Consider the following 18,373-nt stretch of genomic DNA (forward strand, 5'->3'; position numbering starts at 1 on the left):
GTGATTTTCACTTCATTATTTGGACGACTCTGCTAAAATATAAGCTGATATACTGCAAAATACTGTATTTATCAGCACAAGATGGCAAGGAACATTTGTATTCCTGTTCACATTCACATTTCCTTACTAGCAGATGCTGCTGAATGCAGTGTACTTTCAGATATTGCTGTATTTCTGCATTTGCTTTGATATCCTTTAGGATTAAATTTAATATTAAAGGATGTTGTTAGTTTCATTTCTGATCTACTGAAAGAAGTTGCCACCTTTAAGAATCTGCAAGAAAAAAGTATTTTTGAAAGTACAGTTGAAGCAATTTGTATTAAGTGTGGGGGGATCATTCTTTAAAGTAAGCAATATATGGCACTATTTAAAAATAGAATTGGGTATTTGTTGTCTGCAAATAAATGTCTCTGCCCAGCTGCAAATCACAAACATAAAGGCTCCACGATCTCAAGTTGCCACTAAAAATAATTCTCTTCCTGTCTTCTTTTCCTTTGCCTGTGTGGATTTAGCAGTTATGTTTTGTTACGTTTTCTTTCTTTGTTTTGATTGTTCCATCCCAACCAAGTTTGAAGTGGAAAACATCTAAGGAGCAGAGGGTGCTGTTACAAAGTTAATTACAAGTAGATAGCAACTTACAAAAAGTTATGTAATATACATACTTAATTTGTTGTTTTAGTTCAAATACAACGTTGAAGTTGGTTGATGTTGCAATCTACGCTTTCAGGTTGAACGAACAAGAATCAGTGTGCCAGATCTCTCAGAGTATCAAACTTCTATCCAGCATGTCAGATCTGGAATCTGCCGCTCTGTGTTTTCTGCCAAGCTTCGTAGCTTGCCACAGGAATGTCCATCTTGGCCCCATGGCAAGCTGTGTGTTATTGGACATGATTGCAGCTGATGTTGATGTTACTTCAAGTACCTGCATGAACTTCAAAATGCACAGCACTGAAAAAGCGGTTCTGTATTATTTTTAAATGGTTTCTAGTATCAAAATACAGAATTTTAATGTCTTGATACATTGTGTTTAGTTATGGATACAGAGATCTGGAAGATCTTGATTTTTTTCACAGAAGAAATGTTTCATTTGAGTGGTGTGGTTCAGTGGCTGCACATCTACACATGTGGCAGAGAAGTTTGTTTTCATAGAAGATTCATTGGTGGGGAACAGGCAATAAGGAATTCATCCAGAGCAATTACTCAAGACTAATTTGTGTCTGTTACTGAAAGCTACTGGGGATAGGAAGCAAAAACTCAAGGCTGAAGTCCTTGGGCTTTTGATATTTTTTTTTTCCCCCTTGAATCTGATGGGACACAAGCAGGGCGGGCAGTGAAGTTCATTCTTTCCTGGAGCTGGAACTATCTCCATTTCTGAGACTTGGTGCTTTTCTGTCAGTATACATTTACAGATCTTCAAAGTGATGGACTACATGCAGCTGTCAACCTATTGCCGCCATTCAGTGCAAGCAGCAGCACCCAGTGCGCAGTGGTGTGACCAAGCCTTTTGCGTGGCGCTATGATACAAAACAGGGGATTATTCCTTCACCTTGTTTGTTATGAAAATTCAGAAAATTGTACAGTGCTCAAGAAACTCCTCGATTACTTATTAGCTGGAGGATTAATCTGACCTCCAGTTACTTAGCTGAAACTCAAGCAGGGAATGCTATTGAGCTTGCAGAAGCTGGCACTTTGTGCTCCTTGTAGATCTTGCTTTATAACTCTTAGCATTGATTGTGGTAAGAAGGTTCTTAGCAAGTCTGAAGCTTTATGCAGTCTGGTGTTGTTACAGGAAAACAGAACTTTAAGTCACCCTCGTGTTGCAAGACTTAACAGGCCGTAGATTTTTTTTTCCCCTTTCTTAGATTTACAGCTTTTGTCTTCCTCTGAGTTTGTTGGTGTGTGAATATGATGCAGGCGTTTTACCTCCTAATTACAAGAGTTAAAATAAACTCTTAATTCTTTAGATGTTTCTTTCAAATCAGATGATCTTTGGCAGGGTTTGTTTGTTTGCTTGGGTTTGTTTGTGTGTCTGATGGTTTCTTTATTCCTTGGGATTTTGTTTTTGGGGCAGTGTATTCCAGCTCATGTGAACTTATACAATAGCAGAGGTAAAAGTTGATGAAACAGCTGAGAGTTGTGAAATAGCTGAGGGTGCAACGTTTGGAAATATGTGATGTCATCCATTTGATGGGGTAACTGAATGTCCATCAAATGATTCCATTGACCTTCGTCCAATTTCAAACTGTTTTTGAAGGAGCTTGTGTAGGTTACATAATGTAACATACTTACAAATGAATATGTATCTGAGGTGGCATTGGTTCAGGAAATATAAATTTACTTAGATAATTTTCTAGTTTTGCCTGGAGTGTTGCCATTATTTTCTTTACTTGGGCTAAAGGAAATTTTTCTAAATGGAAAAAAATCAGGTTCATTTTCTAATGCTTTGCCCAGTACAGTCGGAGAGCTGAGATGTCTGTTTCTATTTCAAAACAAATGAAATGCCTCTGGAAGTGACTTTTTTCTAACTCAGTGTTCCACAGAAGTGACCCTTAATGATGAAGAAGCAAAAACAATGCTGTTTCTGAAAGGCAGTAAAATTGAAGATGTCCTTTTCACACTGTCTCTTAAGATTACATGTAATATAGCACTAAACCAAAGCAGCAATTCAATTCCACAGTGTATGTTCTTCAGTAATGCTAACAAATTCAATATACAGTTTTAGAGTAACTGGTGTACTTATTTTTACATTCATACCAAAATTACTTTTACTGTTATTGTCAGTGGTACCCTGAAAAGGAAATCTATCTTTTTTCCTGTAGTCACAAAGAAAATCTTTATGATGCAGTGAATGCGTAACTTAAAATCATTGTAAATAATTTATAATGATTGGTTTACCAGTTATATTTACTATTAATTTCTCTGCTTTTTTCCCTCCTTTCTCTTATTTCACCTTTAGGTGTATGATTGCTGATGAGGTAAGTGGTATTCCTGTTACTTTAACTTTTACTGCTTTTTCTTTGTTTAACATTTGTTGGTTGGACTGGATGACCTTGTAGGTCCCTTCCAACCTTGTCATTCTATGATTCTATGAACATGCAGTGAATTCTATGGCAGCGAGTGGAGCCTAATTCTGTGATATTATCTTGATGTTCTGAAAATACTAAATACTAAATTTGATGCAAACCTCGGGTGCACTTTCCTTAATAGTGAAATTCATGACTTTAACATTTGAAATTTAGTCCCTGTTATAGTAATTTGAATTTGTATTTTCTTACCTTAGATAAAATATTTTTGTAATAAAAAGTTATAGTTATTTATAAGTATGAAAACTTAATGTAAAGGAGGTAATGTTTGAGGACTGTTGTAGGTTCCAAGTCCTGGCTTTAGATGTTATTTAGCAGAATGAAGGTCAGGAAATGCCAATCTCAGGAATATTTATCTTTCCTTTGAATAGTTTTTCTTTAAATGTTTTTGACAAATTCACAAGTTGAAGAGTTTGGTCAACTTCATTAATAGTCTATTCTACTAAGTCCCTGAGCCAAAAGCCTTCAGAAATCACTGGAAAAGCTACTTGTAACTTTAGCAAGCAAAGCAAATATACAGTATGTATGTATCCCTTTAAAGAGAAGTGTCTTCTTTCATCATACATTAATTGTAGTGACAATGATCTCTGAACATAACTTTTAACTTTTTTCTCCTTTTCCCAGATGGGGCTAGGTAAAACAATTCAAGCAATTGCTATTTCCTACTACTACAGAAAGGAATGGCCTCTCTTAATAGTAGTGCCTTCATCCCTGAGATATCCTTGGGTTGATGAGATGGAAAAGTGGATTCCGGAACTGTCTCCAGATGATATTATTATCATTCAGAACAAAACTGATACTGGGTGAGTTAAATTGATTATTATTATATAGAAAGTCCTGTTTCATTCTGTAAACTGATTGTAGTATGTATGTGAAAACATAGAATATATATGATCATAATTGAAAGTAAGGATTTCAGCAAGATAAAAGAAATTTCAATTAGTTTCAGCTGAGAGTTGGGTTTCATGGTTGTTTCTTATCTCCTCTGTAACCCTTGCACAGTAGCAGGGGTTGTCTGCTGAAGATTTGGGGTGTTTTGTATTGAACTCATTGGTTGTGCGTCAGCTCTGATGTGTTTGTACTTGTTCATTCTGCAAAACATTTCAAAAGCATTTTAGCATTTTCAAAAGCATTTCAAAAGCATTAAAAGCATTTCTAGAATGTATTAGAAAATAAGAAATTAATTACAGCTACTATTCTATTAAGAGCACTGAGAAATGTAAACGTTACAGTAAGTATTCTCTAAATAACTGTGAGGGTCATTGTGCTCCAAGTTCTCTATCTTTAGACTTAGTAGCATAAATTCATTACAGTGGGACTATAAGTCTTAGGTGTTATTAAAATAACTCTCCTATTGCAAGGAAACACTGAACTACAAGGGTATTTTCTAATCTGTGTTGCTGTAAATATCTTCATTAATTTCATGGCAGTATCTAGACATTGTTCGAAAACTTCTGAACAAAGAAGATTGATTTCCATATTGTCTGGAGAGTATCAAGAATTGATTTGACTGCCAAGACATGCAGATGAGAAAGTAGCTTGGAATCTTTCTTGGGGTAACCATAACCAGACAAATCCAAATACATTTAAAATCTTAATTGAGGGATGATTACTATTGCTAAGCAAAATAAAGCAGTTAGAGGAACATGGGAAATAAAATGAAATCCATTGAGCACAAGTTTTTTTAGCGTTTCAGTTAAACTGCACATAAAAAGTCTATGTTTATACTGCCGAATGCAGTAAAAAGAAATATGGAATAAGGGAAATGTGAAGACAAAAGTAAAAGGCAAACAGAATTCTGTTTATTTCATGTTCTGAAGTTTTTAAAAGGAATAGACCTTAACCATTACTACTTTTGTTCTCAACAAGATAAGAAGAAAGCTTGGCTTTCTGTGTAATTCCCAGGAGGCTACCAAGCTATTGAACTAATTACTATTTTAACTTAAAGGAAGCATTTGTAGGGAAATCCAAAAACAGAGCTGATGCAGTTGGTTTAGTGCTTTGGGAAACTGTGCTTCTGTATATTAAACCTTTTGATTTCTCTAATTTCAATACTTTGCTTTCCTTCCTTCTGAGCTTCAACAATGGAGTTTGATTAATTTCTTAATATAAATAGGTTAAAATATGCTTAGGCATCAGTTCAGGTCAGAATCTCTAATGATGTTTGAAATGGGATATTTATTGGATAAACTGATTTGGTGAAGAATAGTAATTGTTTGTTTGTTTTTTCCCTCCACTTTCTACAGAGGTGGTCAAATTCGTGTTTTGCTAGTAGCAGCCAGAGTGGCAGCCAGAGGCCATTGCTTTAACCATTGCTTCTTCATCCATGTCCAGAAGCATGGATGCACACATGCACAAACTTTAATTTCTCTTAAGTGCTGTGAGAAACTTTGCTTACTGAATTGGGTTTTGATCTGTTGCTACTGGGGAACAAATAAAGATCAGGCCAGTAGAGTGATAGTTTCTGATAGATGGATAGATCAGCTGTGTGTCTTGTTCTGGTAACTTGTTTGCCTAACAACTTTGCGTTTCTGTGTTTAAAGGCTCCTGAAGGACTATAGTGCTCTCTAGTGATTTTAAAGACAATTTGTGCTTTATGCCTGTGCGTGTTTTAAAATTTATTGTGAGAAGTTATTTCCAACACTTCGGTTTTTTTATTTAAAAAAAAATTCATTTCAACCCACAAGGTTTTTTCATCATAGAATCATAGAATTACCCAGGTTGGAAAAGACCTTGAAGATCATATATGAGTCATCATATTTTCTTCCTCTGCCTCTTTGAGGAGGGTGAGAGTCTGCATGGTGTCACTTAGCTTGTTGGTGTTAAACCACAGTGATGTCCTCTGAAAATGGCTATGGAACATGTGTGACTTAGTGTCAGATGCTGGAATTTTTTTCAATTGAATAGCCAGTATCATTAGTCAACCTACCAACACTATAATTAACCAATCCAAAAGACATCATACATACCTTCTGTTTAAAAAACAGAAACGAACACAAACATCTTTCTGGAACCTTTTTCTATGTTAATTTTCCTACAATAAAAATGTACTAAGACAGTTTCTGAATTTTCACTTTTAGGAGAATATCAAGCAGCAAAGTGACGATTCTGGGATATGGCCTGTTAACTTCTGATGCCCAGACTTTAGTAGGCGCTCTGTATAGGCAGAACTTCAAGGTAGTTGTGATTGATGAATCACACTATATGAAATCCAGAAATGCTATGCGCAGCAAGATTTTATTGCCAATTGTGCAGAAAGCCATGAGAGCTGTTCTTCTTACTGGAACTCCTGCTCTAGGAAGACCTGAAGAGGTATTTAGCATCCTCTGTCTTTTTTGTTATTTTTCTTTTTTTTAGGGATAGTATCAGTAATACTGAGCATGTAATTTTGTAGTTTTCATGAATAGTACAGCTGGTGAATATAAGCTTAACGCAATAAATGTGTAATGAATGAGAATTATTTCTGAATAGTATTAACCTAGAAGGGAATTTGTCACTGACATTTCTTTTTATAAAGCTTTTCATGCAGATTGAGGCACTTTTTCCAGGAAGATTTGGAACTTGGAGTGAATACGCCAAAAAATACTGTGATGCTCGTCTGAGGTATTACCATACTTGCCCTTTTATTTTCTCAGGAGTCTTTGATATGAAATGAAAGAACCATTAAGTAGTGTCTCTATTGTTGTATCATACCATCATGCTTAGAGACCCAGGGAGGTGACGCACTGGAACAGGCTGCACCATCCTTGAAGATGTTCAAGACCGGGTTGAATGGGGCCTGGTCAAGTGACTGGCAACCCTGTTCATGGAAGGGGGTTGGAAGTAGGTGATCTTTGAGGTCCTGACCAAACCAAGGCATTCTATGATAGCATCTCCTCCATCAGTGTGAATTAGGGACCTTATAGAGGAAGAATACAAAAAATATATTGTACAAATGGAAGATAGGTTGGCACATACATGGGTTTTGATTTTAGTATTAAGATGTTTGGAAAGAGGATTAAATTGACAGGAGAATTTACTTCTGGGATAAATTGGAAGCTATTAAAGTTTAAGAGGAAGTGTAAGTGCCAATGTTCTGTTAAGTAAAATGATTTGCCAGTTTACTGTTAATATGAAATGTATAGGCTTTACCTTCTGAGCTAGCATTTCAGCTAGAGCTGAGACTTGTGATTCTCAGGCCTATGCTCATTTCATGTCATAATTTATCTGTTTTTATTATGGGATCCAATCTTTTTGCTGTCCTACAACGTTTAGGGAAAAGATCGTATATTAGATTAACCACACAAAAGGAGAGAAAGGTCCTAAAAGCACAGTAATATGTTTGTAGTTCTGTTTGAGAGATTGAATACGGGTACTGTAAGAAGGTATGAGAGGGGAAGAACCTTTAAAAAATGTATTGCCTACAATTTTGCATGTATTAAGAACAGTAGTTTTTGTCTGCTAAATTGGCTGGCATTTAGATTTAATTTTTACAGTAATAATTGCATAACTTCATTTTCATGTAACTTGGGCATTTTTTCCTCCATCATACGTGTTTATCAGCATGTAACTTCTAACAACATAGAACAGTGCTCTCTTATTTTTCAGATAGAGAAATGCTATTTTTTCTGTGGTGTTTTGACTAAATGCATCTGTAATTTTCACACCACAAGTGTGCGTGGGTACAGCATGGTTAACTACTCAATCACAGATGATCGTATTTTTAGAATACCATAAATATATTGAAAATCAAATTCGGGTTAGCAAGCTCTCAACATGATGACAGTATTATCTGACTTGGCTGGAACTTAACATCCTGTGGTAATCCATTTGATAGCTTTAATTTATGCAGAACTTCCTGTGAAAATGCTTTTTTTTGACTTAGGTGTTTATAGACGCCTGTTTCTAAGGATGAGGGTCAAAGCATTTCAGCTACCATTTCTTATATCCCCAATGCTCTATTAGGAGGGATGAATCCTTTCGAAGGACAGCCACAGACTGAAGAAAAGAGCAAAGTTGTAGCTGTCTAGCAATCTGAGTTACTTTGCCAGCATAGAAGTGAGTCCTCACCTCTTTCCAAACTGGTCCTAATCAGACATCTGAAATCAACAGTAGCTTATAAGCCCAGTAGAGCTTAAGATTCTGTTTTGTTTTGGTTTTTAAGGAAAAAAAATGCCAGTAATTACCAGTGTAATTACATTCTTGTGAGATACTCTCCTGTCCTTGAGAAGTGACACAGAAAAGCTCTACTCTCACAACATGCCCTTGAAAATAAAAGAAAAAGAAACACACTATCTATTTATTTCTCTTTTTTAGCCTTGAGCTTTTTAACTTTTAATTTACTTCCCCTGTTCAGCCTTGCTTTTTTTAATACAATTACCTTTAAGATTGGAACATTTAGCTTTGAATCCTGAATATACGTAACAGTGAATTCAGATGGGAGAGCAAAGGAATTTTGATGTTCTTTGCGGTGTTTGTAATAATTTCTTTATCAGCTGCTACCCTCTGTAAAATCATAAAGAAGCATTGTGGTGGATTCTTCTGATCAGTGATACCTGGAAAATTCATGTGTACAAAGGGAAGTGTAGATGGAAAGAGACAGAGGACTTTATCTGTCTGATGGGGAGTCAGGTTTGTGGGTTAGAAGTTAAGAGTGTTGAAAGGAATCGGACAGAAAGCAATCATCTCTCTGACATAACCAGGAACACTGAGTGTTGTTATCCTAAATGCCTTCATATCTGTGTCTTAAAATGAATTATCCGTTCCATTCCGTTGGATTTGGACTAGCTAGTGGTCACCAAACAATATTGATTTTTTTCATTTTCAGATTCTTTGGTAAAAGAAAACAATGGGACTGTAGAGGTGCTTCAAATTTAGAAGAACTACACCAACTTTTAAGAAAAATAATGATCAGAAGACTGAAGAATGATGTTCTAACACAATTGCCTCCCAAAGTTAGACAGCGCATTCCATTTGATCTCCCACAAGCCACAGCTAAGGTGAATTTTCCACATCAGCTAAAAAAAACATTTGTTTTTAAATGTCTATGTATCCGTATATATTTATATAAGTATGTGTGTATATTCACCCATTCTTTGTAACTACATATATAGCACAGCATCTTTTTTTTATTTACAATATGAGGAATATGAGTATGTCGTTTTGAGGAGGGATCAAATAATTATGAATTTGAACCAGACTGTAATATGGTGTTCTTTCCTTCTATCTTCTTTTTCATTAGGTATTGAGTCCTACAATCTTAGACAAATGTGATAGAGATTTCAGAAGTAGTCTGTCCCTAGGAGCTTCATAGAAGTCAGTGTTGTGGTAGAGCCTACTTAGTAGTTTCTGACAAATCTGTGAAAGATTAGTACATCTATCTAATCACTGATCTCTTTTTCCAATTAGAATTTGAGTGCCACTTTTGCAGAGTGGGAGAAATTAATGAGAAAGTTGAATTCAGAGTCCACTGACAGCCATTTTGCTGAGGTCATGAGTCTAATCACTCGTATGTATAAAGAAACTGCAATTGCCAAGGTAAGTGTAGAAGTATTTTTTTTAATATATATTTTAATCTTTCAGTGTGTTTTCACTTAATATTATTAGTTGTATTGGCATCACTTGGACCTAGGAAATACACTGAAGATGAATACTCCAGGAACATATCGGTGTGTAGGCAGCTGCTGCAGCTGACTGACCCTGTTGGCTTGAATTACAGGATGATGCTGATGCAGCCCTTATGCAAACTGTGTTCTGTCAGTACTGGTTGTCTGGATAAATGAAGAATAATAATCCTCTCTAACTGGTCTCTCTATTTTATCAGACAGGACACCTGTTCTGTATTTTCCTCTTATATTTAAGGTGTGAGAATTAACATGCTTACTTTTTAGCCTGTTCTTGCATTTCTTGCATCTTGCTAATCTATATTTAGAGAAGAATAGTTAAAATAAATAAGCCTGCAAGATTGTGGCTTAGTAAGAATTAAGAATCTGAATCCTTGGAGTTTGACTTAAATTTTCTGTTCCTCTTAAAAATATCACCGTGGTTCTGTTGCTACTTTTTCCCTTCTATTTTTTATTCTCTATCACTGTCAACTCATTTTCAATTGAAAGAAGGAAGAAAAAATTCTGAGGGCTGCTGCAGATGGTATTACATTAACAACTGAGCAATGATAGATTTTGTTAGTACCTTTTACTTTGTTTTCAGTATCTTTTGTAAAGACTATTAATATTTAACACAATGATTATGTGAATGTTTGAATAGAGCAATTAAATTATTATTACAGTGTGATGTTCTTTATGTGTTCTTTATGATTTGATGAATGGCTTTATAGTTGCTGGTACAGAGGTTCTGATTAAACAATACTTTGTCTGATTAAAATGCGTTTGGTCAGAAATTAAATGCTTTCTGTAGTGTGATTTCAGACATCAGATAACAATGTCATAACTGAAAGCATTTTTATTTCATCTTAATCTGAAAGAAATGCCATCTAACTTTGTGATCTTTGAAGGATGAAGGTTTTTTCTCTAAAGCAATGGGATGAGTTTAGCTATTAAGACATAAGGTTGTACTACTGTTGTGTTTTGTTTTGTTTTGTTTTTAAACAGAATTTGAATTATTTTTTAAAATCAATGTTAGTGTTTGGTAAAGTCTTAAATGGATAACCAATAGAATGGCCACCTAGGTGCTGAAAATCGTCATTAAATGCTCTGTATATCTAACGGATGGAAACTTACTCCCATACTCCAGGCAGGAGCAGTAAAGGACTATATCAAAATGATGCTTGAAAATGACAAACTGAAGTTTCTAGTTTTTGCTCACCACATAAGCATGCTTCAAGCTTGTACAGAGGCAGTTATAGAAAATAAGGTAATTATTTAATGAATGTACGCTCATTTAATTTCAGACTTAGCAAATACATGACAGCTGTGCTTAAACTGAGTAGAGCTATCAGTATGTGGAGGAGTTTGAGGACTTTAAGTGTATAAATGTCAGTGCCCCTGTATTGAAAAGATGGTAGAATTTTGAAGAAGGGCTGTTTTCTCTATGGGGCTATTTGGTATGATACTTTATCACTGAATCGATGCGGTGGGCAGTTGTTTCCCAAGGTTTTTCACTGGTATACTTCTTTCTTCTCTTGGGGCTGGTGGGTTGGTGTTTATTGGGTTGGTGTTTTGCTCTCCCCCCCTTTTGTAAATAGGTAGTACTAAATCTACGATCTTTTCAATAAATTGGCTTAATTGTAAATCAAAGGGTAAAAAACTGCTGAGGTACCATTTATTATCCCTGTGACTGGAATAGAGCAGATATTTTTGTATTTGGGAAAGAAGGTGGTTGGATCCAAAATGGACAGGGATGATTTCATTTGTGTATTAAAATCTGTTACAGGTTCGCTACATACGGATCGATGGAAGTGTTCCTTCTGCAGAAAGAATACATCTTGTTAATCAGTTTCAGAAGGATCCTGATACCCGGGTTGCTATCTTGAGTATTCAGGCAGCTGGTCAGGTGGGATTTAAAAAAAGCAAAAGGTGAAATAAGAAATCTAAAGAATAGAAATGAAGGTTATTATTAATTTTTAATTATTTAATTATTATTACTCTTTTATTTAGGGTTTAACTTTCACTGCTGCTACTCACGTTGTGTTTGCTGAATTATATTGGGATCCAGGCCACATTAAGCAAGCAGAAGACAGAGCACACCGGATTGGGCAATGCAGTTCTGTGAATATTCACTTCCTTATAGCAAAAGGAACGTTGGATCCTCTTATGTGGGCGATTCTGAATCGCAAGGTGTGTGTGGAATAGAACCAAATAATTGTGAACTCACTATGTTTTAGATACCACGTAAACATGAGTAGCAAATAATGTTCTAGTATAAGACTAATTTGTGGATCTAAGATTGTCTGGTTAAGAGTTTAATCACTAAATTCCTGCTTTCAATTCTGCTTTTGGCTTCATCTGCTAAGCAGAATGTCTAAAGAACTGAGATATACACACAGTGTAAAAGATCTCTTTTAACTTCAATAAATATATCTTACATATACCTTTTCATATGTAGTATTATTTGTGAAGAGATGGTTTCCAATTAGGACAGCTGGAAGAATAGTTTTAATCACTAACAGTATTTTGAATTGCTGCAGATATTCTCATTTCTCTCTTGCAAACTTAGTTCAGCAGTTGTGACAGATTTAATGTATTTACGTATTTAGACAAATAAATTTGTTCCAACCTGTAAATTCTTCAGAGTCTTCATGCAAGTCTTTTTGCAGGCCAAAGTTACGGGCAGTACCTTGAATGGCAAAATAGAGAAAATGCAGGCTGAAGTAGGTGATAAGGAGAAATGGGATTTTTTGAGTTTTGCTGAAGCTTGGACCCCTAATGACACTGTAGAAGATCTCCAAAGTGAACTTCTGTTTACACAAGTAAGACTCAAAATGCATGGTTTTATTTATTACTCTGTTTTTAAAAAATCTAACCATTTTTCACCTAAGTTTCATGTGCACTGCAGATTTACTAGTGGAGAAACACATTATATCATACTATATGAGAGGGAAGAACATCAGTTCAAGTTTGGGAAGTTAGTATGGAAAAAGTGATCTGTTGGGCATCAGTGTGATCCACAGGTTTTGAATAATTGCTTTCATTGTTTTTTAGGTGATTGACTCCTCCTCAGAGCATCATAAGAAAATGTAATTGCTGTTTAAAATGCAGCTTTCTTAATAGCCATTTAAATTCAGCAGTTATTTTGAAAACATAGTTTAAAAGTCTTTCCATGCAATAGGCTTCATCAGAAAACATAACGTTCTCTGTATTTGCTTTCATTGGTGCTATTGCAGGATTTTGGTAAGAATGCTGAAAAAGGTTTTTAGGAAACAGAACAATGTTGAATTGCTCTTTCTGCTTGAAGAAAAATAATTTTTCATCTCTGAACTATCTTCCTATATTAGAGAGCACCAGTAATGGGGAAAAAATTTAACCAGTCCTAATGCAGTAATTATAAAATTGCTTTATGTATTTCTTTCCTCTTTCCTAGTTTGAGAAGGAAAGACAGCATGACATACGTTCCTTCTTCTCCCCAAAATCCTCCGCTGAAAAGAAACGCAAAATATTATCAGATAGTGAATTGTTAAAGGTTGATGCGGAATCTTTTGAAGCCATGAAACAAGAGAATTCAGAAAAGAGCAGTGAAAATCTGGATTCCCCAGGAATAAGTGATGTGGATACAGTTTGCCATGAAAATACCTATGAACGTGAAGCTAAAAGATCAAGAAGCATCAGTGGATCTACTCCAGTCAGCTCTAGTAAGAAGATTTTGACTGGAAAAACATCTACTTCCTTCACTGAGAACAAAGAAGTCCTTCCTTGCAGCTTACGTACATCCAGCAAAGGCACAGCTTTAAGAAAAGTTTGGCACTGCAGTGTTTGCACTTACAGTAATAGCGAATTGCTTCCTTACTGTGAAATGTGTAATTGCCCTCGGAGCAGTAACGGTGAGTGCTGCAGAGAAAGCATGTGTTTTTCATTCCAGCTGTAATTAGTTTCAGAAAATAAGTATTTTTAAATGAGTGTGCATATATGCAAGAAAAATGTAAAGAATGATATCTTTCTATGAACAGATAGGTAGATACCTTTTAGGTGATCTTTCTTAATTTAGCTTTTCTTGGGGATCTTTTGTATGATTCTAAGTTGAAACAAATAGAAAATTGAGATGAATATTAACAGGATATAAAAATGGTGAGTAAGAATATAAATTCAATTTTCTTTACAGCAAATGTAGCTCTCGGTTTCTTTGTGAAGGTTTATGGTTGTTGTGAATCCAAATGAATGGAAGTTTTTCTCTACGTGTCAAAATGAAATGATGGTTATATTAACTTCAGTGTTGTGTAGTTGTCATGGGAGACATTGCCTTAAAAATACAGCATTTCTCATTCATACAGCCCAGAATAGATGTTTTCTATGGAAGTTATTTCAGCTATTTGGGAACTTAGTAAATATTTTCATAAATCTCTCTCCATGTTTAGTTTTTACATTACAAAGAAAGGAATTCAGGTTCTTTCTTAATCAAGAAGAGATTTTAAAAAGGGAAGAATAAAAAAGGACAACTTCTCAATTTGATAAGTATGTATAAATGCTAGAAAACTATTTAATGTGTTTATGGTGGTCAGTAAATGTATATAGTAAATGATTGCTAATTGTTTGATTGCACATAGTTTGACATAACGCTGGCTACACAAAATTGCGTAAGTAGAACACTTTGGTCCATGTGTTTATTCTCCTAAAATCAGAGTTAGTGTTGTTTTCATAGGTAGTTGAACCATGATATTATTAGAGACTAAAATACAGTGTCTCAGTGTTTCAGTTACTTGCTTTTGTCCATCCGTTTATTGATTGTCAGTTTATGAGGAGAGTATGAATGATCGCTTTTCTCTCTCTATAGCTGAGAGAAATTCTGAAGTTCCTACTAACCAGACTGAAGAAGATGTGTCGAAAGACTCTAGAAGAGATGAACAGAGAGCAGCCTGGGATGCTGAAGGTGGAAGAGAAGACTTGGAGGAATCAGTGACCCGGCAGTCTGAAATCAGTGAACAAGAAGCTGTCAAAATCAAAAGTAAAGACAATGAAAGAAGGTGTGGAGAAGGTAATAGGGGACTCCTGTGGGGTGACCATATCCTGTCTATGAAATTGTATTTACTGCCTCTGGCATGAAAAAGAACTTCACGATATAAAAGATAGACTAGCACGTGATTTTTTTATTTTTTTTTTTCTTGTTTTAACCTGGGATGTTTATTGAATTTTGGTATCTAAACCCACTTCTTCATACAAAGCCTGAGGAAACAGAGAGGTTTTGGTTGACAAAGCAATTATGTCGAACTCTCAGCTGTGACACCTAAGCTACAACATACAGTCTTATTGAAATTTATGATGGCATTGACTTGTGTTCAGGATAGCCACAGGTGAAGGAAATAATGGGCAATTCAGGAGAAACAAGATTGTCTCCTAAAAAATTCAGGAGAACATGAATATCTTAATGGTTTGTTGCTTGCATTGTGTGTATTTTATGTTGTTCTGGAATTAGATATAGAATCCCAGTGTGATATATATATTTTCTTGGAGTTTGTACTACACTTCCTGAAAACTTGGAGGGGGAAGAAAGGGTGAAAAATAAAAAAGATATATAGCTTTTATACAAAAGTATGTTTGTAGGCACATGAATCAGGAAATTTCACAAATAACAGGTGAGGTTATTTTTAATACCTGAATAGACCAAATGAAGAAAAACTCTTAATTTTAACCTTGTTTTTCCATATTGTGTATTTAGATCAATCAGATGCATTTCTAGTATACGATGGGCTAATGTTCTGTGCAAGCAGGAATACTGATAGAATTCACCTCTATACAAAGGTAAAGCTGAAATGCTTATTATCACTTCAGAATTACAAAGTGGACTTGCCCTATAAAATAGGCGTATATAGTTTCTTTTGTCGTCCTTTATGTAAAATCCCCATTTTCATATTATTGAAAGCATACAAAAATTAGGTAGTTTATCATTCTGGTTCTTGTTGGAGAAGTAATAATTCCTTAGATATACAGCTTCTAACACTTCTCAGTTTACACAGAGGTGCCTGTATATTACATTTATGCTTAGATTATCTGTTAAAAATGCTAACAATATTTGATTCCTTTTCTTGAGACAGCTCTTACCACCACCTTGAATCATTAGCATGACTAATTATTTTCCTGTTTGTAGCTAGTGCGCTATTCCAAAATAATTTTAGAGTTGCAACAATCAACAAATCTTTCCAGGCTTAGTAGACAAATGAAATATTGCCACCACGATTTCAGAAAGGTGCACATTGGTGCTGTGTATAGATCAGAAAATTTGTGAATGAAACACACTGTTGTTGATTTGTAATGTTAATGGAAAGAGGAAAACAAGCAATTAGGTCAGTTTTACATGAGAAATCATTCCTAGAAAAATATCAAGCTTGAGGATCCAAATCCGGTTGGAAGAGAAGGAGAATCCACTTGAAACACATCTTGGTCTTTTTTCTAAGTTATACTGCACTCTGTAAATAAAACTGTTTGTTTTGTAGGATGGTGAACCGCTGAATCTGAATTTCATTCCTTTGGACATACAGCTGGATAACTGGGAGGATTTACCAGATAATTTCCAACATAAACAAAATCGTTCAATGGTAAGTACAAATTCAGCTGGCACAGTAATACAGTATTTAATGTGGAGTATTTTTGGATTTTTTTTTAAATAGATCCAGGACTTGGGACCTGGGCCACAGATTCATCATTGCAAGCAGATACTGTAAATGTTGATGCAGATATTATGCAGACTGTTTTTCTGTCAAGTTATCGTTACCTCCTGTTAACATTTAAGTAGATGTAATCAACCAGACATCATTTAATTTCTCATTTGCAGGATTAGTAACTAGCATTCGTAAGTCAACAAACATTTCAAAGGTTGTAAATTACGTGTGGTACACGATGATGAATAAGAACCTGCTGGATTGTATCAGAGCTGCAGTTATGAGCAGGCCTTGACTCTCATTTTGTCCTTTGGTGGTCATACAACATTCAGAACAGAGTAGGGCACAACTCCACTGAGATATGCAGCTTCAGTTACTTAAGCAGTAACAATCACATTTGTATTGGTGTTGTAAGACAAGAACATTATCAAAACAACTACTCACAGTAATGAAATCCAGAATTTAAATTGGATTTGCAACGTTATCTGTTAGAAACAGACGAGATATATTTCATCTGTTTAAAGAGATGTAGAATTTGGAAAACCAGATTTTATCATGTGGTAACAAGACTGGTTCTTTTTAGTAGCTTCTCCAGCAAGGCTGGAACTTAGATTTGTAGGTCAAATTCCTGACTGATTCAGCCAACATTTACCTGAATCACCTGATAAGTGGCAAAGATGTTGCCCAAGAATTTCAAAGCTACGTACTAAACTGAGTAGACACACACAACTTTCTGTCTCTGTTCCTCTACTTTCTCTTACAGATTAAAATATCCATGTTAGTAAATGTTCCCACATGTCTTTATATCCTGCAGTTTTGCTGACTTCTTTCTTGCTGTTCTGACTCTGAAGAGCACAGACCAGTCTTATTTTCTATGTTTGCCATGGAAAAAATACTTAAAAAAAAAATAAATAAATAAATATATATATAAAAATATCACTGCCACATCGTAGTCTTTGAAGCATGTTCCTGAATGAGACTGAAATCACTCATCTATACTGCACAGTGTATTTATTGTTACTATAGCCCTTGTTCAGAAACACCGTGATACTGGCCACTGTGGATTGTAGCAAGTCATCAAGGAATGGAGTGGGGAAAAAATAAATGGAGCAAAACTTTCATATTGACCACTGTTTTGTATTGTTGATATTAAAGGACATATTGGTTTTCTCATTTGTTTTCTGTGGTAGAGATGAAGCTGGGATGAAACCATTTTTCTCCTGCACATATTCTAAAGAAGGCCATGTTATAAATTACAAATTTCTACATGTGAATGGTATTTTCTCTCACAAAAAAGCAAACAAGAGGGCTGCTCTAAGTAGAAGACTTTTACCCATCTGTTTTTTCCATGAATGAAGTCTTGCTTACACAAGAAAGGTTGATCTGAGACCTTATCAGAATGCCTTTCTCCTTGTCATTATAGCTTAGATTAATAAAGTCCATTTGTGACTTTATTTTCTACCTTGGGGAGCAGCACAGCTTTGTCTTAGCAAAACTGTAACTGTGGACAGTGCACACATTGATCTGATCATACCAGCTTTTTTTACATCCAGTTTTGAATAGATTAATTCTTAGCATGCTTTCAGTGTAATTATTTGCTTAATGTCATGCTGCTGACAATAGTGTTCTGCCCCAGATACTGAGGTTTGTGAAGGAATGGAGTCGTCTAACAGCAATGAAACAGAAAATTATCAGAAAAAGCGGTCAGCTGTTTTGTAGTCCTATTCATACTGCAGAGGAGATGTCTAAAAAGCAGTCAGCAGCAAGCAGCACAAAAAGGTACGTGCTTTTGTTTTTCTTCCCCTTATTAATTTCTGCAGGAAGTTTTGATGTATTTAATGTAACTTTAAGTGGAATTAAGCCAAAGGCTATAAATGGGTTATTCAATGACTGTCTCACAGTGACAAACATATGTGACTGAGCACATAAATAAGTGTGTTGGAATGGGAGTATCTGCTTCCCTGTCCATCACTCACATCCAGCAGCTATTCTGGCTTTCTGCTTTGTGTATTTAAGCAGCTGGAGCTCACCAGAGATTTTTGAGGAAAAA

At 35.3% G+C, this 18,373-nt stretch overlaps 1 protein-coding gene across 2 annotated transcripts in view; it reads left to right on the plus strand.

Annotated features, from left to right (window-relative positions):
- The window catches only part of ZRANB3 (zinc finger RANBP2-type containing 3), a 35,731-nt gene that overhangs the window by 14,505 nt on the left and 2,853 nt on the right, over positions 1-18,373 (plus strand). For both annotated transcript variants that reach the window (XM_072342316.1, XM_072342315.1), the window contains exons 3-17: positions 2,957-2,975; positions 3,708-3,886; positions 6,164-6,395; positions 6,601-6,686; positions 8,890-9,061; positions 9,471-9,599; positions 10,812-10,931; positions 11,451-11,570; positions 11,675-11,854; positions 12,334-12,486; positions 13,098-13,554; positions 14,502-14,702; positions 15,384-15,466; positions 16,159-16,260; positions 17,960-18,102. In XM_072342316.1, the coding sequence (XP_072198417.1) occupies positions 2,957-2,975; positions 3,708-3,886; positions 6,164-6,395; positions 6,601-6,686; positions 8,890-9,061; positions 9,471-9,599; positions 10,812-10,931; positions 11,451-11,570; positions 11,675-11,854; positions 12,334-12,486; positions 13,098-13,554; positions 14,502-14,702; positions 15,384-15,466; positions 16,159-16,260; positions 17,960-18,102 (2,376 nt within the window). The remainder of the gene's footprint in view (positions 1-2,956; positions 2,976-3,707; positions 3,887-6,163; positions 6,396-6,600; positions 6,687-8,889; positions 9,062-9,470; positions 9,600-10,811; positions 10,932-11,450; positions 11,571-11,674; positions 11,855-12,333; positions 12,487-13,097; positions 13,555-14,501; positions 14,703-15,383; positions 15,467-16,158; positions 16,261-17,959; positions 18,103-18,373) is intronic.

This window comes from Excalfactoria chinensis, chromosome 7 (assembly GCF_039878825.1).
Source record: "Excalfactoria chinensis isolate bCotChi1 chromosome 7, bCotChi1.hap2, whole genome shotgun sequence".
NCBI lineage: Eukaryota > Metazoa > Chordata > Aves > Galliformes > Phasianidae > Excalfactoria > Excalfactoria chinensis.